Raw genomic sequence first — 27,786 nt, forward strand, 5'->3', positions numbered from 1 at the left:
ATTTTCTGTGTTTTTATGTTTCAATGTATTCGTGCTCTAGAATCAAACAAAACAATAATATTAAACTGCAACCCTTTAGGATTGAAAGTAAAGTTGCAGGATCTGCATTGGCCATTTGAGAAATGGGGAAAGCAAATTTAGGTATTTTAGAGGATGCGGCGGAAAGTAGGCAGTACAAATTGAAGACCTGAAGGATATAGAAAGAAAAGACAGCAAAGATTGACTGAGGGTGATGAAATATTTCAATTAAATATGTAATGTGATATGTTAATTATTGACCAAATATTGCTGCAAAGATGTTCATATCACAATGACTGCTATACAAGCAGCGATGTCTGTTGGACTGAGCTCAGCCAAATCAGCTTGATTATCTCCATCTGCCTGCCCCAAAAACATCAATATCATCTGAAGCTTTGTCCCAAAAAGAACAGTAAGAAAGCATTCCCTGTGGGAGCAATGATATCCCTGCTGAAATTCGAAAACTTGGAAATGAAGTGTTTCAGCTGTAAATCCACCATCTTGTTGTCCACATCAGGGAGGAGGGGGATATGCTAAGGGACTGCACACAGAGTCCACAATTAGTTCCTTGGTCTTACTGACATTGAGAGCCAGGTTGTTGTGTTGGCACCATTTGGTCAGTCGATCGATCTCACTTCTATACTCTTGACTCATTACTGTCTGAAATTCATCTAACAACGGTGGTGAAGTCAGCGAACCTGAAGATGGAGTTTGCACTATGTGGGGCTACATAGTCATGAGTATGTATGGAGTTCTAATGTTCTAAGTTTATCACATCAGCACATGAGATACAAATTCTCTGCCTAAAGCTAAAATCTACTCAGTGCAGATAACTTTTGTTGTCTCGTTGAAAATTCCATGCAATATTTTTCTTTAAAAAACAGGATCTAAATAATTGCCTGAAACAATGTGCAGGTTCTTCCCAGATTATGAATGCGATGGCACCCAAGTTTTATACAATCTGTAGATACGAGTGAGTATTTGAGAGACTGGCAGAATGAATTTACTGCTGAGTGCATCTTCTGCTATGTGCAAACTCGGTTTGAGTCCATATAAATGGTTAAAAGTAGAAACAAGGAACTGCCATTGCTGGTTTACAAAAGAAGACAGACTGCTGGAGTAGCTCAACAGGTCAGGCAGCAACTCAGAACATGGATAAGTGACATTTTGGGTTACAGTCCTTCTTCAGACTGCTTCAATACGAATAGTTGTCCTGGTTCAACCACACTTTCTTCTTGGTTAGCCTATGCTTTTATTTAAATATATTGCCAGGTGACTGCATTTTCGACTTGCAGATTGTTTGGGTTACGAACAATTCTCAGAAACAGAATCCTGTCTCCAGATCTCGGGAGCACCTGTACGGTAAGTCATTTAAAAGGGGGGGGGGGGGAAAGAAGGGAGGGAGAAGGAGTGGAGACACTTTAAATAAGCCAGACAACTTTTAATAAGCCAGAGATACACAGCTGTGAAGTTTGGCAGGCATTTAACATTACCAGTCGGTTATCTTTGGCTCTGAAAACTCGTGCTTACATTTTTTTTCCCCCAATGAGCCAATGAAAATGCCCGGTCAGCAAAGGCGATTAACTAAAACTACCTACGACTACCTCGATTACCCATAACTACATGGTGACCCCACTACAACTGCACCTTAAGTGTTAATTGTGTACAGATAATATCTATTAAAGGTTGTTGGCTTCTAGTTCCTAATGAACAATCAATCCTTCCAGTGTACGTTAATGGTACAGTGATGAATTAACAGACTAACTGTTTAATAAGAGAGTTTAAATCCTGCAATGGCAGCTGTAGAATATAAACTCTCAGTAATGGTATTTTGAAACCACCACAGATTCTGGCAAAAATCCATCTGGTTCACCAATGATCTTCAGGGAAGTCTGCTATTCGTACCCGTCTGACTTAAAATCTAATTTACTGTTATCCAAATTTGCCCAGCAAGTCCCTTGGTTGTATTAAAAGCTTTCTATGACTCTATTAACTCTATATTGGTAACTTTATAGTTAATTTACTGGAGAGCCAGAATAAACTTGACAAAAATATTATCACCATAACTATTTATTTCAACATATACACAAAAGACAATACTTTTTATAAGATCACATAAATACAAATCAGTATAGTAGGAAATTTTGACACTAAATAATGTAATATTAACATTTATTACTATATTGAAAATACAATATTTATTTAATAAACTTGACTGTCAAAAACACAAATCACAGACACTGCTCAACTGTGCAATACATCTAAAATCAAGATGTTTTATACAAGCAACACAAACACAAGGTATAACTGTAAAGCTAATTTTCATATACATTTGAAAAATACACATGGCAATAAATACTGACCACATTTACACTCAGCACTGACATTGAGAAATACCAGCCTTACAATCACAAAGTATTAATTTAGTTCAGAATCTCAATATTTTATGCACAAACAGTAAACAATACCACTGTAATACCAATACCACTACACATAATACTTTCTTGATACGATACATCTAATACTTGATTTGAGGTATGCTCTGACAAAACAGACTGGATGTGGAATGCCTAATGATGCAACAAATAAATTTCTATATCAAACTTGTGATTTTGACAGATCATCTTGCTTCTTTTACAGGATGCTCTCCCGTTCTTCTCCATAGGAATCACTGGGACCAACTACACGCAGCTCAGATGAGGTGGAGCTCTTTGTGTGCTTAATAAAATTTGAAGGAATTTTGGAAGCGAGGCACCGTTTTACACCTAGACCTCGTAGGTTGTCATTCTTGAATGAGGCTGCATACATGTCATTCTGGACTGGTACTTTGCTCATTGCTGAGCCTGGTGTGGGATGGACAACTCGAGATGCATTTTTTCCCAAGTGCTCAGGGTCACCGGCTGTTTCCAAAAATTCTTTTGTCTCGTCTTCATCTGCATTCTGCAGCCTGGAAGTATTGCTGTTGTTATTGAGGGTCTCTGTACTTGCGGTTCTATTCATGTTGGTTACATTAAATGCTTTTTGAGATACAGGCCAGTTTTCCTCAGGACTACTGGCTATCAGACTGCATTCAGAGGTTGAACCAGTGGGGCTCTTCTTATCCTCAGAACAAATGGACATTCGAGCAATACTTGGGTCTTGTAGACCACTGAGACTGTTGGGAATACCTCTCTTATCTTTGGATGGATCATCCTCCAATTCAATCAAATTTGTTTTCTCCAGCTGGCTGTCTTCCATTTCATCTCGGAGTGAGTGATTTGGTGTACTCTCATTGGATCTAACCCCAGAGTCTGATGAATCCTTTTTGTCAAGCATAGCATCAGAAAGATATTCGTTTGATTTGATCAGGGATTTGGCAGCAGCATTTTCATGATCAGTGGAATTCATCTGTTTTTCACTTTTCTCTTTTACTGTTCTGTCTTTAAGCAGTGGAGTATAATCTGCTTCTTCTTGATGGGATTCATCTTGTTCACTGGGTAATTTCTTATAATGTAAGCCCTTCATTGTTAAATCTGTTCCTTGGAAGATATTCACTCTATCTGAAGATTCTTTCCTAGAGAGCAGCTTAATTGTTGAAGGATCTGGCTTTTCATCTTCTTCGGTGATGGGATCCAATAATGATGCATCTGCTGTAGAAACAGTGGATGGTATAGAATCACTAACATCACTTACCGAAGACTTACCACCACGCGCAATGGTTTCCCTTTTACCTGCAAAGGATTTTTTGTCATCGTGTTGTTTCTGCTCTGCATCTTGTTCGGAACTTGTTTGAAAGGAAGTTGCCCCTTTCCCCATAAAAAACTGACCAGCACCGTGGGACATAGAGAGATTAGATTCATCAGTGATGGCAGCTGTGGAGTTGGATGGACCATCTAACTGTGCCATCTGGGCAATATATTCTTTGTAGGCATCTCTGTACTCAGCCTGCTGCTTATCAGTGAGCCTGGTAAGATCATTCGAAGATTCCAGAGAGTTGATGCTGGAAAGACTTGGTGTTCTTTGAGGCTGTCGTAAAGACAAAGAAAAGCTCATTACAAATTTTCATTAAATAGGGTAATAATCATATCAATGGAAAATCAATGTTTATTCTTACATTGTATGCAAGCAAATGCCAAATACTAGAAATTCATCCCATGAATTACAAACATGTAATCTACAAACAAATTTCAAATGCAGAGAAACCAGACAGGTGCTATTAAAATCTGTGTTTTGTAGACACAACCAAAGATAAATTTCCACCAGCTCACATTTTAAACTGTTTATACACTTTAGTTCCAGTCTCCATACTAATGCTGTACGCCTAATATCCATAAATCTATCGATCTTTGCCTTGTACATAGTCAGCGACTCACCCTCCACAACTTTCTTGGGCAGGGAATTCCAAAGATTATTATCCTCAAAGTGAAAACGTTTTTCCTTATCTCAGATCTGAATGGCCGACTCATTATTTTGAGACTATGATCCTCATTTCCATGTAACCCCAACTTGAGGTGGATACTTCAAATATATTTCCCATTCTTTTAAACTCTAAAAGCTGTTTAATAGCTTCTTGCAGGATAATACCCATCCCAACAGTTAATCTGACAACCCTTCACTATACTTCATGTGTTGCAAGTATATCCTTACTTGATTAGGAAGACCTGATGTGTGCACAATATTCTTGCAATTTCATCAGGTCATATTTAATGCCATAAGACTTTTTTGTACTCAGTTTTGCTGCATTAAATGCCAACGTATAATTTCCCACTATTATTGCTTCCAATACTTATATGTAATGATTATGGGTGCAAGGACATCAAGGGCCTCTGAACATCAACATTGTTTCATTATTCATCTTATACAAAGCACTCTACTTTTCAGTTTTATCCACGCAAGTGAATAACCTCTTACCTTCCACAATGTATTTTATTTGCCACAAACTCATTTGCCTTATGTCCCTATTTAACCTACTAGATGACTTTGCATCCACCTCGCAATCTCGCTGGCACTAAGTTTAGTTTGGCTCACAATGTACTTTATGCCTTTGTCTAAATCATTGATAGAGACTGTGAAAATATGGGGCCTAAACACCAATCCCAATAGTACCCCACCAGTCACAGCCTCCCAACCTAAAAATGATCCAGTAATTTCTATTTTGTTTGCCTTATAATAAATCCTTATTCATTTATTACCAGATAATCAACATGTGCCCTCATTTTGTTTAGTAACCTAAGTAGCACTTTATTGAAGGACTTCAAGAAGTTCAAATGTATGATGTCTATGGGTTCCCTGATGCCAATTCTACTGATTACAATCTCAACTTTTTAATTTAAATGATCAAATACGATTTTCCGTCCATAAATCCGTGTTGACTCTGGTCAATCCTGTTATTATTTTCTACATGCCCTGCTTACTATTTTTTAATGATGGATTCTAGTATTTTTCCAACTACCAATGTCAGACTACAGCAGCATACGGCATGTAGACTCAAACACACAAAACCAAATTGTATATAAATTACACATGAACATTTCCAAAAGACTGCAAAAAAATAAGATAGTGTAAAAATATATTTAGAATAAAAATGTCCATAGTAATGCAAGAGGTCTGTAGTGTTTTGTTGCCAAGGTAGGATTAGGGTGTGCAGGCTGGTTCAAGTATTTGATAGTTATAGGAAAATAGCTGTTCCTGAACCTAGTATTCTGGGACTTAAAGCTTCAACAGTGCATTTGGAAAGTATTCAGACCCCTTCACTTCTTCCACATTTTGTTACGTTACAGCCTTATTCTAAAATGGATTAGATTATTTTATTTTCCACCTCTACAGAGGAACTCTGGAGCTCTGTCAGAGTGACCATTGGGTTCTTGGTCACCTCCCTGACCAAGGCCCTTCTCCCCTGATTGCTTAGATTGGCCGGGCGGCCAGCTCTATGAAGAGTCCTGATGGTTCCAAAGTTCTTCCATTTAAGAAGGACGTAGGCCACTGTGCTCTTCGGGACCTGCAATGCTACAGAAATTGTTTTATACCCTTCCCCAGATCTGTGTCTTGACACAATCCTGTCTCGGAGGTCTACGGACAATTCCTTCGTCTTCATGGCTTGGTTTTTGCTCTGACATGCACTGTCAACTGTGGAACCTTATATAGACAGGTGTGTGCCTTTCCAAATCATGTACAATCAATTTAATTTACCACTGGTGGACTCCAATCAAGTTGTGGAAACCTCTCAAGGATAATCAATGAAAACATGATGAACCTAAGCTCAATTTTGAGTGTCATAGCAAAGGGTCTGAATACTTATGTAAATGTGATATTTCAATTATTTCTGTTAATTACTTAGCAAAAATTTCTAAACACCTGTTTTCACTTTTTTTATTATGGGGTATCGTGTGTAGATTGATGATAAAAAAAAATGACTTCAATCCATTCTTTAATAAGGCTGTAGCGTAACAAAATGCGGAAAATGTTAAGGGGTCTGATTACTTTCTGAATGCACTGTATGCTCCCTGCCTGATGATAGCAGTCAGAACAAAACAATTGCTTCTCCCTGATATTAGTGTTAGTGTCTTACGAATTTCAACTAATTCCTGTCAAACTAATCTTTGAGGCCACACATTCAGTTCTCCAATATTACTAATCCTATGCCAGTTTGTATGGACTCAAATAGGAATCCAGAAATTAATTACTTTGTGGTTTTCATTGTAATTTAGACCCTAGCTGCATTTTCTCCACCAGCAGTTCTCCCTTCTCCTCGGTTATTAGGATTTCTCCAAGTGTAAAGTGTTCAGCAGAAAAGTAAAAATTATCATCTCTAAGGATGTAGCATAGTAACAATGCGTTGATAGGTTATCAAAATATCTTACTGGGTGAAGGAAATTGCACCTCCAGAGGATAACTCAGCAATTTTTTTGGAACCCAAGCATGTGTTTCAAAACTTAAATGAGATTGTTCAAAATGTTGTTTTTCTGCCAATTTGCCAGGCTGTGCATTCTGAATAGGACATGAATAGGATGAAACCAGTACATTATAGCATAAAGTAAGATATTTAATCTTACTCCTTAGTGGGTGATCGAGCTATGATTCATGCAGCCTTCTTACAAGCTGCACAAAAGTATAACAACAGAATATTGAATTTGAGGAGTAGATTTGCTGACAACAAAAAAACTTTCAATTATTAGCAATTAAATATGTGCTACTGAATAAATTTTGGTTGCGGCTGAATTGAATACCCGCCATTAACTAAGGATTGGGGGGTGGCCTTACATGTTGCTCAATGCATCGCACCATTTGTGTTCATCTATAAACAATCTCCTATAATCAGGACTTAGACCAAACATTCGTAGGTTTGTCTCATAGCTTGTACACAAGGGTCTGCAATTCAACCACAATAGATTTGACAAGTTGGTGAAACTAGGAATGGGGCTTTGGTGGCCCACCAAGTCTTCAAGAATGGAAATGTGGGCTACTGCTCATGCCTCGCTATCAGAATCTCTTCATGCTTTGGGCCAGTGAGATGGGCCTCCACATTCAAAGTAGGCAAGTATGGGCATGTGATGACCACTGGAGGCAATTACACTCAGTAGACCCACACCACTAAGATCTGGCCCCAACAATACACCTCTGACCTATTAATTATTTGTTTGCATTTATAAAGTTGCACCTAAACTATACCATAAACCTAAACCATAGAAAATATGTGCAGGTGTAGGTCATTCGGCCCTTCAGGCCAGCACCGCCATTCAATATGATCATGCCTGATCATCCAGAATCAGTACCCCTTCCTGCTTTTACCCCCATATCCCTTGATTCCGTTAGCCCTAAGAGCTATACCTAACTCTCCCTTCAATACATCAAGCTATTCTTTTAAATATAACAGATTCCAATTTTTAGAAATTGACAGTTTCAAATGGGTATTTATCAACATCTTTAACAGTTAAAATGTATATACAATGTGGAGGTCCAATACACTTTTGTATGAAAGTAAATTGAAAATATCTGCTTTATAATATGTTACAATCATATACTTTGTATGTGCTGACATGAATGCTTTCAGATAGAACTAGCACATACATTAAACTTAGCTTGAATATATAACACATTTTAAGTTCATTCAAAATAGTAAATTATCCATTATGGTGACTCCAGTAATCAATTGGAAATTAATGTTAAGTGCTGTTGATAGTTTCTGGAATGTTATTCCTTTTTACATAATCAATAATTACTTATTATCTTTCTGGCAGCAGTTTTAGAAATAGAAGACCCAAAACACCATACTCAATGCTTTAATTCCAAACACCTGCTTTCACCACATTCTCTGATAGCGCAACTTAACAAAATCTTCCTGCCTTGGTCTCAAAAGTTCCAACTGCTTGAACAACTATTGCCTTTTGGGAAATAGAAATCTAACTCACTCATGTGAAAAACGTGCTTTCCTCTTTCATTCTTGATTTGCCCAAGTCTAATTTTGCCCCCTAATCTATGTTCCCCATACCCAGGAAATACCTTCTCAGTATCTACTCTATCGAATCATTTAATTAGCTAGGGATGACCATCCATCAACCGTAACATGGGAATATAGCTGAAGTTTATGTAATCAGTCCTCAGGATTTAACAGTCTCATGAAATTACACCAGATTCCAGGTCAATTGTATTCTCAACACGCTCAGATGCAGCAGTCCGTCTAAAGCTGAATTGGGCTGCGTACACCAAGTCAAAAGCAAAAAAAGGTGGAAACACTCGATAAGTTTGGATGGTCTGCGGACTGAGAAATATTTAACGTTTTGTATTGTCAGAACTGGGAAGGAAATACATGTTAGTTTTCTGGAGTTTAAAAAAAATAATTATTTTCTGTACACTGAATCATTTTACCTTACCTTTTCTCATTTAAGTCCACTTGCCTGTTTGTTTATTACTTAAGAAACAGGCCCTTTGGCCCACCGAGTTTGCACTGACCAACAATCACTCATACACTAGTTCTATCCTACACACTCGGGACAATTTACAGAATTCAATTAACCTACAACTTGCACGTCTTTGGAATGTGGGAGGAAACCAGATCACTCTGAGAAAACCTACCGATCACAGGGAGAATGTACAGACTCTATACAGAGCCCATAGCCAGGATCAAACCTGGGTCTCTGGCGCTGTAAGGCAGCAACTCTACTGCTGTGCCACTGTGCCGCCCAGATCTGTGTTTTATCTTTATAGCTGTGCTCTAGCTTTACTAAATGTAAGCACCCCTCCCAGCTTTTGTCATGAAGGAATCATTCTAATTGTATTTTATTAAACCAATGTAAATTTCTTCATATTTCTACACATAAAACTCTACCCACCACTCAGTTTTGCCGTGCCACTTTAACTGCTTTATGCCATTAGTATTAATCGAAGTATGCACGGCTTGAACGAGGATGCAGAGAGGCTTCAGGAGAATATGGATGCACTCAGTGAATGGGCAAAGGCACAATGTTGAAAATTTGAGATCATTTACTTTGGCAGGCAAAATAGAAAGGCATTGTACTTTTTTAAATGAACGGTGTTGCTGTTAAGAGTGACACGGATTTCCTTGTACATGAATCACGGCAAATGGAAAGACAAACAATTCGTTTGCATTTGAGTACAAGAGTAAACATGCTTCACTGTAATTATAGAGAGTCATGGTAAGATTCTGTTTGAGTATTGCCTGCAAGTTTGATCTCTATCCCCGAGGAAGGATAAGGGAGTGCCACAAAGGTGCAGCAGATTAATTTCTGGGATGGAAGGATTATCCTTTGATAAGTAAAGCAGAGTGGATCGGTACTCTCTGTAATTTACAAGATTGAGAGGTGAAAATCATTGTGTGGCTCTTAATAGTGTAGATGTTGGGATGATGTTTCCCCTGGTTGGGGTGTCAAGAACCAGGCATTAAGTCTCAGAATCGGCAATCGGTTATTCAAACTGGGATACTGGGATGAGAAAATCGGTCACCCAATGGATGGTGAATTTTTGGAGTTCTCTAATCAAGGGGTATTAAGGCTCAGTTGTTGAGTATATTCAGAATGGATATTGATACTTTTTGAATATTGAAAGCATCAAGGAGCCAAGGCACATGATCAGCTATAATCTTATCAAGTACAGGTCCATCACAGATTTTCCGGCACTCTTGGTACCAAAGCTTTGCCATATTATCCGTTTCCCCAGAACAACAGAGGTCACGTAATAATGATACAACAATACACCTCTGACCCATTAATTATACCCCTCCCGTGTCTTTAAAGTACCATGGACTGCTAGAAACGTAAATAAAACAAGTAGGTGGAGATTGGCTAGGCACCACATTTTCAGCGGGACTTCCAGGGGGGGTTTCAAGTGCACTCTCGTGATTTTGTCTGGATTAAAGGAGGTGCCAGATCACTAGTTGCTGGAAAATTGGGCATGGACCTGTAGTAACATAGACACAAAGGGCTCAACGGCCTACTACTGCTTCCGTATCTTATTTCTTATGCCATTTGCCTCTATATAGATTAACCCATATTAATCCAAGCAATTTATAATCTCCACTACACATATGTACATGCCACCCGTTACATGGTATTACGGTATTACACAGCTTTACACTAGCAAGGTCAGCTCTCTCTCTCTCTCTCTCTCTCTCTCTCTCACACAAGCCACGCTGAGCTGGATGAGAATGGCTGGCAATTTAAATGTTCCTGTTTGCTTATGGAATAAAGACTGATCTTTTACTATGTGTGTTAGTGTGAATCAATCGTAAACATGGTGTCAGAAGATTGAGCCACAACTCCGACTCTTTTGCCTGAATTTATTTTAGTTTTTTTTACAACAAACCATCGCTCTCTTAGGGGCACAAACCAAACCAGGATCTTTTTGTAAACCAGATCCTTTGGTGTTCGATAGCGAACTTGCCGAATGTTGGCGCATCTTCGAAGTGGAAGTAGAACATACCGATGCGGTAACACATGTTGTGACCCCGGCAGAGTCCATCAGAGACCCCACCTGCCTTCTCCGTAAGTTCAGAGACCTGTGCCAACTTCGCACCAAAGTTATCTTGGAGCGCCACAAGTTTTTTTCCCGTAGCCAACAAGAGGGCGAGACGGTCGAATCTTATATTGGAGCCCTGAAGAGCATTGCTGCAAGATGCCACTTCCAAGACCACGACGTCCTCATCCGCGGCAGACTTGTATATGGCATCCTGAATGACAAATTGAGAAATGAACTGCTCCGGGATGAGGAGCTTACACTAGATAAGGTTGAACCTGCCTGCCGGGTTGCAGAATATACTGACACCCATACCAAAGCCCTGGGACCGGGACCACACTCTGCCTACGATGTCCATGCCTTCTATATGGCCCCTCGACAACCGCCTACAGCCCCAGGGAGGGTAACCAACCCTCTGGTCCATAACTGTGGTAATTGCGGTGGCTCACACCCAAAACTTGCCACTACTGTAAAAAGAAAGGCCACTTTTTCCGGTGCTGCCGTGCTCGTGGCAACAGGGCCCAGCCACAACAATCTCTCAATGCGTCGAGCCCACGCTTTCACACGAGGCACTGACTGAAACAGCAGTTCCAGCAGAACCACGACCGCAGCACCTGCAAGAAGACAGCCAAAACATACATTCCTGTGTACCCGGCTCACCGACCACAAACAGTGATCCCATGACAACGCTCAGTATCAACAATACCAAAGTCGCTGCAAAGATAGATACCGGGGCAAGATGTAATGTCATGTCTTTATCAGACTTCCAAAGAATTCACGACAACGAAACTGTCATGAAAACAAACTCCAAGTTACATCCATTTGGTGGGGGGGAGTTGCAACCGGTTGGTAAGGTCACGTTACAATGCCATCTAGCGTCTGAAGCTTACAATCTGGATTTTTTCATAGTTGGAGGGGAAGTGCCCCTCCTTCTGGGCATTGATGTGTGCCGCGATATGAACTTGGTCTCTTTCGGCAAAACTGTGTACCAGCTGTCTACCTCTCAAAGTCCCACCCAACAACTACTTGAACAATACAAAGACCTTTTTGATAACCAGCTGGGCAAGCTTCCCACAGAATACAACATTGTAACCGATAAGGAAGTCATACCTGTCGTTCGTTCTCCACACTGAATCCCGCACGCAATGAAGGACCACGTCAAAGCTGAACTTGACAGAATGGAAACACTGGATGTGATAGCCCCTGTCAACGACCCCTCCTCCTGGGTCTCCACCATGGTCGCAGTAGTCAAGAAGAACAAAGACGAAATAAGGATTTGCATCAACCCTAAAGATTTAAACACTGCCATCAAACGACCAAACCACCCGATGCGGACGGTGGAAGAGGTCGCAGCCAGCCTGGGAAAAGCCCGTTTTCTCTGTCCTAGATGCAAATAACTCATTTTGGCAAATACCGCTAGACCATGCATCCTCCATGTTAACCACATTCGCAACGCTCTTCGGACACTACCGATTCTTACAAATGCCATTTGGCATTAATTCAGCCAGTGAAGTTTTCCAACGTACAATGGAACAACTCTTTACGGCTACCCATGCGACATAATCGTGGTCGACATCCTGATCGCCGAGCGCAACGCACAAGAACATGACTCAAACCTGAAGCAGGTCCTGGATCGTGCCAGAGAAGTAAATCTCAAACTCAACCCCCTCAAGTGCAGGTTTCGGGTCGACAAAGTGACTTTTATGGCCACGTGTTCACCAACAATGGACTCAGGCCAGACCCGTCTAAAACCATTGCCATCAACAAAATGTCAGCACCTACGGACGTGACAGCTCTACAACGATTTCTAGGCATGGTAAACTACCTGGGAAAATTCATCCCAAACTTCAGTGAGCTGTCAGACCCGCTGCGACAACTGACCCACAAGGATACACACTGGTCCTGGCACCAGCACCAGCAGAGGGCATTTGAAACCCTCAAACAACTAATGTCTTGCGCTCCAGCCCTCACATACTTCGATGCCGAGTTATCCGTCACCCTCACCTGTGATGCCTCCCAGTATGGACTGGGCGCCGCTTGCCTACAAGACGACAGGAAGGGTCCCAGACCAGTTGCCTATGCCTCCCGCACCATGACCGACACTGAACAGCGCTACGCTCAAATTGCGAAGGAGCTACTCGCAGTAACTTTTGCCTGCAAGAAATTAAAACACTTTATCTTTGGCAAACCGATCACGGTCGAAACCGATCACCAGCCCGTGGTCAGTATCCTCAGTAAACCGATTCACACGGCACCAGCGCGTTTACAACGCATGATGATGGAACTACAGAGGTGTGACATCAGACTAACCTACAAACGTGGTAAGGACATGCACTTAGCTGACACCCACTCACGGGCACCTAGCCCAACCTGCGAAAAACACATGTCTGATGGTGAGCATGAGGGGTACACGGTTATGATGGTCTCCTGCCTTCCATTCGTGGGCTTAGCTATCCTAGTGGCACAAACAGCTGCAGATGAAACGCTACAATCGCTGGCCACTTTCATCCGCCGCTGCTGGCCAGACAAACAGCACCAACTGCTGCAGGTTGTCCGCCCATTCTACCCTGTCCGCGATGAATTGGTCATTCAAGATGGCATTATAATGAAAGGACATAAGGCAGTTATCCCGATGTCTCTTCACAGCAAGTACTTCGATATTGTCCTTGGGGGCCATTCTGCTGCAAAAATAACCCTTCAACATGCAAAAGGTATGCTTTTATGGCCTGACATGGCAGACTACATTCTCGAGAAAGTTGCTGCCTGCCCGATTTGCAATTGCAATAGCCCCGCACCAACAGAAACAACCACTTCTCCTGCACCCCACACCGAACTTACCCTGGTCCACAGTAGCAGCCGACATCTTCGAGTGGCACGGCAAACAATACCTGGTTCTAGTCGATTCCTACTCAGGACGGTTCGAAATCGACTTGCTCAGCAGCCCGACCTCAGCCATGGTCATTCAAAAACTCACTCGCCACTTCTCTGTCCAAGGAGCACCCCTAAAGCTACTCTCAGACAACGGAACTCAATTCTCCAGTCAGCTCTTCAGGGATTTCGCGAAATGCTGGGAGCTTCACCACACCACCAGCAGCCCCAAGTACCCGCAGTCCAACGGCCTGGCCGAGCACGCGGTAAGAAGTGCAAAAGAACTAATGGAACGCTCACACAGGGCTGGCTCTGATCTACTCAACCCACGGAACATCGCCTGCGACCCAATCCTGGGATCTTCAGCCGAACGACTAATGTCACGGCAAACCCGCTCCAGCCTGCCTATGGCCAAGCAACTACTAGAACCACAAGTTCGTGCACCGTCAGTATTCCAATCCCAGCTCCAACGCCGCCGCGACATACAAAGAAAATACTACGATAAAACCAGTTCTCCGCTTCAACCGCTCAACAAGGGACAGGTCATCCGCTTACAGTCACTCCGAGGTTACGACAGCCTGGAAGTCATTCTGGGGTCAACCGCAGAGCCACGCTCGTACCTGGTCAGTATTAACAACGACATCTATCGGCGAACCCGCCAACACCTCCTCCCGGTTAATGAACCGGCACCTCCACGTCCTTACCCGGACCAGCCTGCTGGTCTTCCCTCACGCTCCGCGAACGCCACTCCAGCGATTCCTCTGCCGGTGCCAGCACCATCCCTGCCTTCCCCGGTGCCCCCATTTCCACCGGTGACTTCTCCGCGTTCACCCGATAAGGGACTTGCTCCCTCAGAGAAGGATGAGGCACGAGGGGTACTACCGTACACGTGCAGGTTGTGTCTGCAAGCCAAGCCCGTTGATTGGAAAATTCACCGGCTATACTTGAATTGTGCATGACCTTTCTTTTTTTAGGTGCCCACATATGCATGAGCATGTACACGTAAAATAATAAATACTCACACCTTATACTGGTGTTTTACAATATGCTCCACTAACCACTCTATATATGCTTTGCTTCTTTAAGAGGAAGGATGTAGATTAACCCTTATTAAATCATGCCATTTATAATCTCCACTACTCATATGTGCATGCTACCCTTTACATGGTATTATGGTACTACACAGCTTTACACAAGCAAGGTCAGCTCTCTCTCTCTCTCACACACAAGCCACGCTGAGCTGGATGAGAATGGCTGGCAGTTTAAATGTTCCTGTTTGCTTATGGAATAAAGACTGATATTTTACTATGTGTGTTAGTGTGGATCAATCGTAAACACGATAGGAAGACGATCTTGGGTGCAATTGATTACCAACCTGCAATCCAGAATTGGAGTGCCTTACTGGTTCTTCAACATCAACGCCTGTCAGCTCTTCAAAGCTGAAACTTAAGCTGAAAGTTTCCTGTGGACAATGTCCTTGAACTTCAGGGTTTCCTGCATAATCGCTGTTAGTTGCATGAAGGCTGGTGCGATCGGCTTGTGCTGGAACATTTTCACCGGCAGTTCGTATTTCCTCTTGAAGTACTTGAGTATCCAAATGCCGCATTTCAAACACCTTGAAAAAGATCAAAGAAATGGATACCAATTTATTATTTTCTTAATGAGATGCAATATATTTAATTACTAGGCAAAATCTGCTGTAGCAGCATTTTGGCTTAGTGAAGCAATTTCACTATTGGATGAGACAAAAAAGGTATGAACGAAAGCATGTTTTTGTCAATATAGATGGACTGCCACATCTTTTCATAAGTTCATAAGTGATAGTAGCAGATTTAGGCCACTCAGCCCATCAAGTTCTCTCCTCCATTCAATCATGGCTGATCTATCTCTTCCTCCTAACCCCATTCTCCTGCCTTCTCCCCATAACCCTTGATACCCGTACTAATCAAAAATGAATCTATCTCTGCCTTAAAAATGTCAAATGACAGCCTTCTGTGGCAAAGAATTCCACAGATTCGCCAACCTCTGACTAAAGAAATTCCTCCTCATCTCCTTCCTAAAGGAACGTCCTTTAATTCTGAAGACCTCTAGTCCTAGACTGTTCCATTAGTGGAAACATCCTATCCACATCCACTCTATTCAAGTCTTTCACTATTCGGTAAGTTTCAATTAGGTCCCACCTCATCCTTCTAAACTCCAGTGAGTACAGGCCCAGTGCCATCAAACGCTCATCATATGTTAACCCACTCATTCCTGGGATCATTCGTGTAAATCTCCTCAGGACCCTCTCCAGAGCCAGCGCACCCTTCCTCAGATATGGGGCCCAAAATTGCTCACAATACTCCAAATGCGGCCTGACCAGCGCCTTATACAGCCTCAACATAACATCCCTGTTTTTGTATTCTAGCTCTCTTGAAATAAATGTCAGCATTGCGTTTTCCATCCTTACTACTGATTCGACTTGCAAATTAACTTTTTGGGAGTCCTGCACCAGCACTCCCAAGTCTCTTTGCACATCCGATTTCTGGATTCTCTCCCCATTTAGAAAATAGTCTACACCATTATTTCTACTACCAAAATGCATGATTCCGCACTTTGCTACACTATATTCCATCTGCCACTTCTCTGCCCACTCTCCCAACCTATCCAAGTCTTTCTGTAGAGTCCTTGCTTTCTCTACACTACCTTCCCCTCCACCTATTTTTGTATCATCTGCAAACTTAGCCACAAATCCTTCAATCTCCTCATCCAAATCATTAATATACAACATGAAGAGTAGCGGGCCCAGCATCGAGCCCTGCAGAACTCATCACTGGCAGCCAACCAGAAAAAGCCCCCTTTATTGCCACTTTTGCCTTCTGCCATCCAGCCAACCTGCTTTCTATGCTAGTATGTGCCCTTTGATACCATGGGCTCTTATCTTCCTTAGCAGCCTCATATAGAAACATAGAAAATAGGTGCAGGAGTAGGCCATTCGGCCCTTCGAGCCTGCACCGCCATTCAATATGATCATGGCTGATCATCCAACTCAGTATCCTGTACCTGCCTTCTCTCCATACCCCCTGATCCCTTTAGCCACAAGGGCCACATCTCTCCCTGAATATGTGGCACTTCATCAAAGGCTTTCTGAAAATCTAGGTAAACAACAACCTAAACGACTATTAGTGCTATTTACTTCTTCAAAGAATTCCAGCAAATTTGTCAGGCATAATCTCCCCTTCACAAAACCATGCTGACTTCGGCCTATGTTATCATGAACTTCAGGGTGGCTAAGGTGAACGTTGGTCCATTGGAGGGTGAGACTGGAGAGTTGTTGGTGGGGAACATGGAAATGGCAAAGGCATTAAACGAGTATTTTGTATCAGTCTTCACCATAGAAGACACAAAAAATATTCCAACGCTGGATAAACAGGGGGCGGTAGGAATGGAGGAGCTAAATACTATTAAGATCACCAAGGAGGTGGTATTAGGGAAATTAATGAGACTGAAGGAGGATAAATCCCCTGGGCCTGATGGATTACATCCAAGGGTCTTGAGGGAGATAGCGGTGGGGATTGTGGATGCATTGGTGATAATTTTCCAAAACTCCCTGGAGGCAGGAACGGTTCCAGTGGATTGGAAAATGGCCAATGTAACACCTATATTTTAAAAAGGAAGTAAACAGAAGGCGGGTAACTATAGACCGGTTAGTCTAACATCGGTGGTGGGTAAAATGTTAGAGACAATTATTAAAGAAACACTAACGGGGCACTTGGATAAACATGACTTCATCGGACAGAACCAGCATGGTTTTGTGAAGGGGAAGTCCTGTTTAACGAATCTGCTCGAATTCTTTGAGGAAGTAACAACCCGGGTGGATAAAGGGGAACCGGTGGATGTGGTATACTTGGACTTCCAAAAGGCTTTTGACAAGGTGCCACATAAGAGACTATTGCTAAAAATAAAAAATTATGGGATTGGGGGTAATATATTAGCATGGGTAGAGGATTGGCTAACAAATAGGAAGCAGAGAGTGGGGATAAATGGTTCATACTCGGGATGGCAACCGGTAACTAGCGGGGTTCTGCAAGGGTCGGTGCTGGGACCCCAGTTGTTCACAATTTATATAAATGATTTGGAGGAGGGAACCAAGTGTAATATATCAAAATTTGCGGACGATACAAAAATGGGAGGAAAAGTAGGGGATGAGGAGGATAGGAAGAGTCTGCAAAAGGATATAGATAAGCTAGGTGAGTGGGCAACAACTTGGCAGATGAAATTTAATACTAATAAATGTGAAGTCATTCACTTTGGGAAAAAAAATGATAGGGCAAGTTATTTTCTAAATGAGGAGGAGCTGCGTTGTAATGCAACGCAAAGGGATCTAGGGGTATTAGTACATGAATCACTAAAAGTTAGTATGCAGGTGCAGCAAGCAATCAGGAAGGCCAATGGAGTTTTGGCCTTTATTGCTAGGGGGATTGAGTATAAAAACACGGAGGTCTTGCTGCAGCTGTACACAGTATTAGTGATACCACATTTGGAATACTGTGTACAGTTCTGGGGTCCATACTTAAGAAAGGATGTACTAGCCCTGGAGGCAGTGCAGCGAAGGTTTACAAGATTAATTCCTGCAATGAGGGGATTGACATATGAGGAAAGGTTAAGTAGGCTGGAACTCTACTCTTTGGAGTTTAGAAGAATGAGAGGCGATCTCATTGAAACATATAAGATCGTGAGGGGCCTTGATCGGGTGGATGCACCGAGGATATTCCCAATGATCGGGGAAACTAGAACTAGGGGACATTCTAAGTACTCCGTAAACCCATCCTTTATAATGGACTCTAAAATCTTACCAACCACCGGAGTCAGACTAACTGGCCTATAGTTTCCACTATTCTGCTGTGCTCACTTCTTGTGCAGCGGGTTAATATTGGCAATTTTCCAATCGTCTTGAACCACTCCTGTCTCCAGTGATTCTTGAAATATCACTATTAATCCCTCCACTGTCTCTAAAGTCTCCTCTTTGAGATCCCTAGGATGCAGTCTATCCAGTCCAGGTGACTTATCCACCTTCAGTCCTTTCAGCTTCCCAAGCACCTTCTCCTTAGTAATAGCCACGCCACTAACTTCCACCCCCTGACCCTCTTGAATTTCAGGCATTTTGCTGGCGTCTTCCACTGTGAAGAATGATGCAAAAAAGTTATTCAACTCCTCTGCCATTTCTTTATCCCCTATTATGACTACTCCTGCAAAATTTTCCAGCTGTATTTTTCTTACTTTTTCTATAACTGAATAAACTCTTGTTATCGTCTTTTATATTATTGGCCAGCTTACCTTCGATTTTCATCTTTTCTCCCCATATTGCCTTTTTAGTTACCTTCTGTTCTTTAAAAGCTTCCTAATCCTCTGGCTTCCCACTAATCTTTGCAATGTTATATGCCTTGTCTTTTAGTTTTACATTGCCCTTGACTTCCCTTGTGAGCCACGGTCACCACATTCTCCCCTTAGAATCTTTCTTCCTCTTTGGAATGAAAAGATCCTGAATCTTCCGAATTATTCCCAGAGATTCCTGCCATTGGTGTTCCACCGTCATTCCTGCTGGGGACCCTTTCCAGTCAACTTTGCCCAGCTCCTCCCTCATGCCCCTTTGCTCAGCCGTAATACCAACACATTTCATTTCATCTTCTCCCTCTATCATATTGTAGTCGCTACCCTCTAGTGGTTCCTTTACCTCGCGTTCCCTTATCAAATCCAGTTCATTACACAATTTTCCTCTGCTTATACAAAATATAGAGTAATGCATCATGAAAAGAGGCAATTGGGCCTCCAACTTTGGATCCATTTTGTCAAATTTCCCTGGATCCCAAGGCCTCAGCTTTTGGAACAGTTTTCCACAAGGGACCTGGTCAAAGGGTTTATTGAGGTCCACATAGACTACATTAATCACACTGTTCTTACTGACACACTTAGTCACCTCCTCAAAAAAATCAACCAAATTAGTCTGGCAGAACCTGTGATGATACCAGGTGTGAATGTGCTTTTACACAAAATTATTAACCTAAATTAAAAGTTATTAAAATTTACACATGAATTAATAGGCTTAAATATGGGAATATAATGTAATCAGTTTCAAATAGTTGTCAACATTGAAAAGACTTATCTTACCATATTTCTAAAAAGTTGCCAGTCACCAAAATTCATGCTTAGTTCTTTCTTTAGTTCATCCAGATTGCACTGAACTAATACTCTTCCATTAATGTTTGCCTGAAGAAACAAAAAGAACATTGCAATTGAAAATATGTAAATATTAGCAAAAATAATATTTTTAATTTAAAAGGAATCAAGGAAAATCAAAGGATCCCGGAGGGTCTAACCTCACTAAATTCAGTTAGTTTGTGAATGATGAACATTTACGTATCACTAAAACATCCAAATGTCTATTAAAGTTTACACAATAGTATGAAAACCTTTGTATAACAGACTCCATTGAGTGAGACGATATGTGATCAAACACTAATCTCTGACAAGCAGGAGAGTCACTCCACTGGAAGGTAACTTTAAAGTCATTGGACATTATGTGACTCCTACCTTTTTGATAGTGCAAATGTACTGAAGCATCATTGCTTGGTCAATTCCTTCCAATTGTCTAAGTCTTTCACAAATAGCATCCACATTCATTGAACTGAGTGGGGTTGTCGTACAGGCTGCTGCAATAGAACTGGCCACCTATTGTACAAGAAAACATTAAAATATGTGATTTAATAGCAGATAACCATGTCAACATATCTGATTATTTGGAAGAAATAAAACTGGAATCCATTAATGTACACTTAATTATTCCTAAGGCTACACTATCTTTATTATGCATTTGCATATGGGACGAAATCTGACATGAAAACTAAATCAGGAGGTGAAGTCTTCACAATGGCTCAGATGGTGAAACATGCTCCGAAGTTCAACATTGTATGCTGTCACATTCCAAAATAGTGAAACAGCTTCAATAGATAATTTTGAATAATTAAAAGAAAATGTTGAATTGCAATCACTGCTTACTTCAAATTTCTTAGCTAAATAATTTTAATTAAACCCTTTCATTACAAAATAATACTCAATTAACCCTAAACTAAAAAGAATAAAAAACATAGTTTTCATTTGTCTAAATTAATGAGCTGTTTGAGGGACAGTAAAATAAGAATATTAAAATTAATGTTTTAAACCTTAATGTCCCCAAATTTTAAATCTAGATTACGAATCCAAAAGCAGGTGTGTGGACAGTTTTCTTTGTTGGGATCCAACAGTTCTTTCTTTCAATTTTAACAGTCCCGAAAGAGTCCCAATGCTAAATGCATAAATTATTTTTTACGTGATTTAAATGATAAATGATTAGGCTCTCAAAAATAGCGGAGTCAGGGGATATGGGGAGAAGGCAGGAACGGGGTACTAATTGGGGATGATCAGCCATGATCACATTGAATGGCAGTGCTGGCTCGAAGGGCGAATGGCCTACTCCTGCACTTATTGTTTATTGATTTGCAGATGTAACCTTGTTCATACATGTAATAGACAGCACGAATCAGATATTGGGAAAATATGCACTGCTGCAGTATAATTCACTCTTCTGAAATCAGAATGAAATGTGCAAGGACATTTACAGTCCTGCTGAGTATTTCTAGGTGTTACCACTTCATTTCAGCTTTCTGATATATTTTGCTTTTGGATCATTGTACAAATGACCTATGATTCCTCAAAACAGATATTAGATGCTGAATGATGGAAAAATATTTAATTTCTCAGTGTTGACCTCCACTTGTCTTAATTGGCAAAAATAATATTAACTGTATCTTTGTAATTGTGAAAATGATGTTTCACAATCCCATGCTTTTACAGAGTTTGAAGGAAGGTAACATAGTTATAAACAATGTTTTTCAACAAATGACAAAAAAACGATATACAAATTCGGCATAACAGTTACACAATGCACAATTCCATCACTTCAAGTTCACTGCTACACTTACCTGTATCATCCATTTAAATGTCCAGCAATATTTGAAAGAACACTACACAGTTCTAGCCATCATTATGGCTAGACATTTGCAAAATGTCTATTTTGCAATATGCATACACACAAAGAAAACACTAGATTTTAAGGTCACCAAGCTCCAAGCAAATAAAAATAACGAGCCAATCTCATGCCAAAGCATATGGATAATATGTTAGTAAGCTATTTTTTCTTGACCAATGCACACACCAATATTCCTTTCCCAATTATTTTTCTCCAGTCATGCATGTATGCAGCCGAGAAATTAGTAGTTTGCTCTCTGCAATCGATATTGCTTGTGCTAGCACAACATGAAATAATAGCATCTAATCAAATCTCCTAATTTCCTGGATTCTTCCAAAGAAATTCTCTCATCAGCTCTAAGTAGAAAATTGTTCATGATCATGGTTTGAAATGTGGAAGGCGGCCTATATCTGCTAGACTGAGCTGTAATAATTATATTAAAATAACTTCAATATCACTTCAAGTAATATCAAATTACCCTTTGTCATCTTTGTATAACTTAGATAATAGAGGATTCTTAGAATGATATTGGTGTCTCTTTTTGAAAGGTTTACTACAATATGAAATGCATACTTCAGTAATGTGAAGATTTTATGTTTTACAGTAAATGTCTTCTGTTCAGTTTTTTTGATTAAAATACTGTTGTATATTAATAACATGTTGAAGTACTTAAAATAAAATCACATAACATGCAAAAGGTTTGTAAATCTGATCTGTAAGCAATCTTGGGATTAGTAAAGCAGCATAACACAAACTGTTAATAATTCAGCATAATTCAGCATGAATTATTTCACTCCAGGAGCAGACAGGGTTATTTTTGTACCTGCTTTAATTTAAGCTGCATAGGGGGAAAAACAGAGAAATATAAAATGAAATGAAAGACATCAGAGGAGAAGAAATGAAAGACAAACTAGAATGCTTTTCAGTTATTTTCTTTCTAATTAAGTCAAAGTGGAAGTTTCTACTTAATTTACAACTCATTTAGTAATGGCACACAGTGTCCTGCTTGCCAATCCCCCAAAACAACATGTTTTGGGGCCATATTTTAATACTTTTAAAGCACACAATGCACATCTCTTTAAATGAGGTAACAAAAACTAGTCAGTAAAGAAATGTCCCCTTTTCCAAAAACTAACAAAGGATACCAAAATATCATGCCATTTGTAAAAGAAAGTCTCTTTAACACCCAAGTTTACTTATGTACAGAAAAGAATAATGGCAAACATAAACTAAGAACAAAAATGCCTGGGATATTACAGAATTACTTGAGTGGTTACTTAAGTACTTAATTACTTTAAATACGAGTTTGGAATATATGCAGTTCAAAGAGCAAACATTCAAAATTTGTACAAATAATTTTATTTTGATAAATATGAATTTGAAGATTCGAAAATTAATTCATGCAGAATCTGTGTAATAATAACAGGATATAATTATTGACATTCTTGTATTTTATTTGTGAATGCAAATATCTCTGTCAGTCTTAAGTTATTACTTGCAACATATGAAAACATTGTTGCAACATTTACAGAGGGCCATTTAAAAAATTATAAAATGTCGATTTGTCAATGTATAAAAAAGGTTATTATTTACTGAAAAAAATTTGGGCAGACAAGAAAGTTAATTAACGTAAATGTAGTCCGAGGTCATGTATAATAGTGCACAAGATAGATCTTTAAAGGAAAGGAAAGTAGGGAATTTCCATTCTTCAATTCTTCATTTGACAATTCGAATCCCATTGGGGGCAAGTACCTAAGGTATGCTGTTATAATTGGTATTAAATCCAGATAGTATGTGAGATATTCTGTCATTTGGTCAAAGTAACATGCTAAATAAAAGGAGAAATGTCAAAAAGCAAAAGGAAAAATGTAAAGAATTCAGCCAGTTAATGGGTTTTCATAAAAATTAAAGCTTTGGGCATGATCTACAGAATTGTACATTCAATAGCAAAATATGACAGTATATTTAAATGGACAATTTTTAAGCACATGGTGTTTAAATAATGTGATTTAGGAATTTTCCTCCTTATTCAAACTTTCCAAAAGCAAGGGGTTTGTACCAAAGTACAACTACACAGGGGATAATGGCAGCTTTGTCATTTTGTCATTCTGTGGGGCCTAACGGTGTGAAACTGGATTGTGATTGCTGATTGACCATAATAGTTTATTTTGATCTTACCTCAAGATTCACATTTTTTTCAATATGCAAAATAGGAAGACATGCCCAGCAGGTCAGGCTGGGCACATTCTCCACTCCCAGAGATAAAACTAAAACAAAACAAATAAGCTGAACCAATATCACAGATGGATACGCAGAAGGAGGCAGATGGACAACTGATATGGACAGAAATCAAGTAACCTGCAGTTATAGAATTCAACAATGAGTTCAACAATGTGCCCAGGCAAAAAAAATAAGGAGGTGTTCCTCAAGTTTGTGTTCCTCTCACTCTCGAGCCATCCTCATGTGTGATGGATGGGTAATGGAATTGTACACCCACAATAAAGATGAAACTTTTGGGGCCAGGGAATTGGAAACGGTCAAAGTGGCAGAGAGTATCTGAAATGTCATGGATATAAATAGGAAGCAACTGGGCCAGAGGAGAAAGGATTTATCAAGGTAGGAAGAAATAAGTTTGCTGGCGCAACAAACAGCAGACTGAAGCAATGGATCTGTCAAAACAATCCTGCTTGTGGACTGTGGGCAGGAGATAGAGGCAGGCTGTGTGGGGCAGGGACACTACAAGGTTGGAAGCTGTGGAGGGAAGATCTACTAAGGAAATGAGATGCATGAATATCTGGGTAACCATGGCCTGATTTTCAATGGCAGGATCGTGATCCAAAAGGAGAAACTTGATGGAGTCTGAATGCAAGCATTTTGGCCTCTGCATGATAGAGGTTAGTTAGCCTGACCACAACAGAACCACGCTTGTAGGTGAGTTTCATGACAATATCACGATTGGTTCTTAGTGAATGTAGTGTTGCAAGTTCAAAAATGTTAAGGTCAGAGCACTCTTAGGAAGTGGAAAGGTCAAGATGGTCAGTGTTGCACTGGCTACATAAAGACACAATTTCTAACTAAAAGAAAAGTCAGAAAAAGAAATGTGTAAGGGATATTGACAACATTTCAAAAGTCTAAAACAATTATACTATGAAAGGAAATGTGGTAAGAATATGGGAGTGAACACATGCCACATCTTAATATTACTACTGAATCGGAAATTGGTTCTTGATTATTAACAAAAGCAAAGTAAAAATAAATAAGGACTCGAATTGCAGTGAATAGATGGTTTCCATCCCGGGGGTTAGAAGGTAAGTGAGAGCATTTATAATGTTTTTGATCTCCCAGAAGGTCTCTCAATTTAGGAACCATTCCTTTAATAATAATGATAATGGATGGGATTTATATAGCGCCTTTCTAATACTCAAGGCGCTTTACATCGCATTATTCATTCACTCCTCAGTCACACTCGGTGGTGGTGAGCTACTTCTGTAGCCACAGCTGCCCTGGGGCAGACTGACGGAAGCGTGGCTGCCATTCTGCGCCTAAGGCCCCTCCGACCACCACCAATCACTCACACACATTCACACACAGGCAAAGGTGGGTGAAGTGTCTTGCCCAAGGACACAACGACAGTATGCACTCCAAGCGGGATTCGAACCGGCTACCTTCCGGTCGCCAGCCGAACACTTAGCCCATTGTGCCATCTGTCGTCCCGATCAGAGCACTGCAGAGTACAACCCAGAAATTAGGCAGTGTTATAATGCATGTTCATCAAATATCTGTAGACAGGAAATTACAATATATGATAATTAGAGATATAATTATTTATATCTAGAATACCATGAAAAATTAAACTGCTCAAGGAACGAACATGAATTGTCAGAGATATTCAGCTAGCTATCATGTTATATGGGCAGAGGTTGTAACAAAATCACCTGCCTCCCCCCACATTTTAACACATCACAGTAGGTATAACGCGGTTGTTGGAAACATGCGTAAAAGGTATAGTGCATGCTTCCAACAGCCGACCCGCAAAAGGAAAGTTCAGAGGTATGAATGGGCATATCACCATTGATAGGATATCTGGGTCAAAAAGATGAGAGATTAAAATGAGAAAAAGGCTATGGTAATCTGACATCCATGTCTACATTTTCTAAATGTAGTAGTACTGAATTTGCTGCTCGTGACGGCCTGCTCCCACACAGAACGCAAAGTCACAGATTTCCCTGATGTGAAAATTACTGAAATTATGAAAACTTCACCTGTTTACAAACCATTTGTACTTAATGGACCCAGAAAAAGTTACTTATTGGTAATGAAGTGTTAAAAAACATATAGAGCTATAATTATAACTTAGCAATAGGGAATGTAACAGCCAATCCGCACACAAGATCTCAGATTTTTGAAAGAATTTGGGGAGAATAACAGGCACTAGTTATTGCTGAAAATAGATCATTAAACTCCAGTGAGGCTTTGCAGAACTGATAAAAGTAAATATGGGGTCCTATTCAGTGACAAATTGACTGATGCAACAAAAGGCCCATTAGGTTAAAGTCTCCTCACCACTTATGGAGATGTTAACACTGGTGATCTGCCAATATTTGTGCTGTGGATTTTGTTAGAGATATGTGCAGATGATAATATTAATGTCCATAAAACCAGCTCTTATTGCTATGAGACCATACCTGCAGAACAAGGAACCATACAAGCTGGCTCATTTCTGTTCTGTAGCTGGATGCCTTGAGAAAGTTGTCAAATAATTAAATCTTTCCAGAAAATGTAACAGAAAGTGCTGGTGGTAAGAACAGAGGGAAACCTTTGGGAAAATAGTCGAAACGCAACAGAACATGGTATTCCTGGTATATTTGGTTACTCATTTGATTGTAAATGCAAAGGCCAAAGTGTCACCTTTGACAATTGTGCATCCAGTACAACTTGGATTTTAAAAAGCAATTGCTAAAGATAGACACAAAAAGCTGGAGTATCTCAGCGGACAGGCAGCATCTCTGGAGAGAAGGAATGGGTGACGTTTCGGGTCGAGACCCTTCTTCAGACTTAGGGATAAGGGAAATGAGAGATATAGACGATGATGTGGAGATATAAAGAACAATTAAAAAAGTAACAATGATAAAGGAAACACGCCATTGTTAGCCGTTTGTTGGGTGAAAACGAGAAGCTAGTGCGACTTGGGTGGGGGAGGGATAGAGAGAGAGGGAATGCCAGGGCTACCTGAAGTGAAATAATCAGTAATGGAGGGGAAAAGAAAGTTACCTTTTAATCTATCTAACCATTCAAATTACGTCAAAGTTGAAGGTACGAGGGAGAATGAGGCAGTAAATAACAAGTAAGAGATTTTCCAATCAGCATGTACCAATATCAATACAATCAGAGAGTTAAGAGTCTGGGCTGCTAAAGCACACTGGTCTTCACTGACCCTTTCTTATTTAAGCACATGGTCTCTACCCAGACATTTAAGCCCACAAAAATCTTGGTTGACACTACAGTGCTACACACCACCATCATCTTTCAAATGAGATATTAAACAGAGGATTCATCCAGTCTTGGGTGGACTTAAGATGTCACATTGCACCATTTTGAAATACTATTGCTGAAACGCCTATTTCACTCTCCATAGATGCTCCCTGATCAGGTATATCAAGATGTTCTGTTTTTCAACCTTCAAGTTGTATAATATGTTTGCCATATTTACTCCCAACATCCCCTGAAATAGACAGTGGCACTCCACGACTGTCGTCCATTTGCAATCTAGTGTCTGAGTGTGGCTGGAATAAAAGCAGTTGGACTCTTTCATGAGGTGTTGGACTTCCATGTCTATTCAGGTGCCCAGGAGAAGTGATTTATATTATCAGTGGACCATGAATTACTGCTCTCGAGATTGTGAGCTAGCT

The 27,786-nt window shown here is 40.4% G+C and overlaps 1 protein-coding gene across 10 annotated transcripts in view; it reads right to left on the minus strand.

The window, feature by feature from the left end:
• Positions 1-2,070: 2,070 nt before the first annotated feature.
• Positions 2,071-27,786, minus strand: part of kidins220 (kinase D interacting substrate 220) — a 99,285-nt gene continuing 73,569 nt past the window's right edge. For 4 of the 10 annotated variants that reach the window (XM_033021630.1, XM_033021627.1, XM_033021629.1 and 1 more), the window contains 5 exons: positions 22,701-22,715; positions 20,404-20,541; positions 19,981-20,079; positions 15,209-15,448; positions 2,071-4,023 (listed from right to left, as the gene is read on the minus strand). In XM_033021630.1, the coding sequence (XP_032877521.1) occupies positions 2,653-4,023; positions 15,209-15,448; positions 19,981-20,079; positions 20,404-20,541; positions 22,701-22,715 (1,863 nt within the window). In that variant the 3' untranslated portion in view covers positions 2,071-2,652. The remainder of the gene's footprint in view (positions 4,024-15,208; positions 15,449-19,980; positions 20,080-20,403; positions 20,542-22,700; positions 22,716-27,786) is intronic. The other 6 variants (XM_033021634.1, XM_033021637.1, XM_033021633.1 and 3 more) reach the window with 5 other exon arrangements.

The sequence above is a fragment of the Amblyraja radiata genome, chromosome 5 (assembly GCF_010909765.2).
Source record: "Amblyraja radiata isolate CabotCenter1 chromosome 5, sAmbRad1.1.pri, whole genome shotgun sequence".
In the NCBI taxonomy this organism is placed as follows: Eukaryota; Metazoa; Chordata; class Chondrichthyes; order Rajiformes; family Rajidae; genus Amblyraja; species Amblyraja radiata.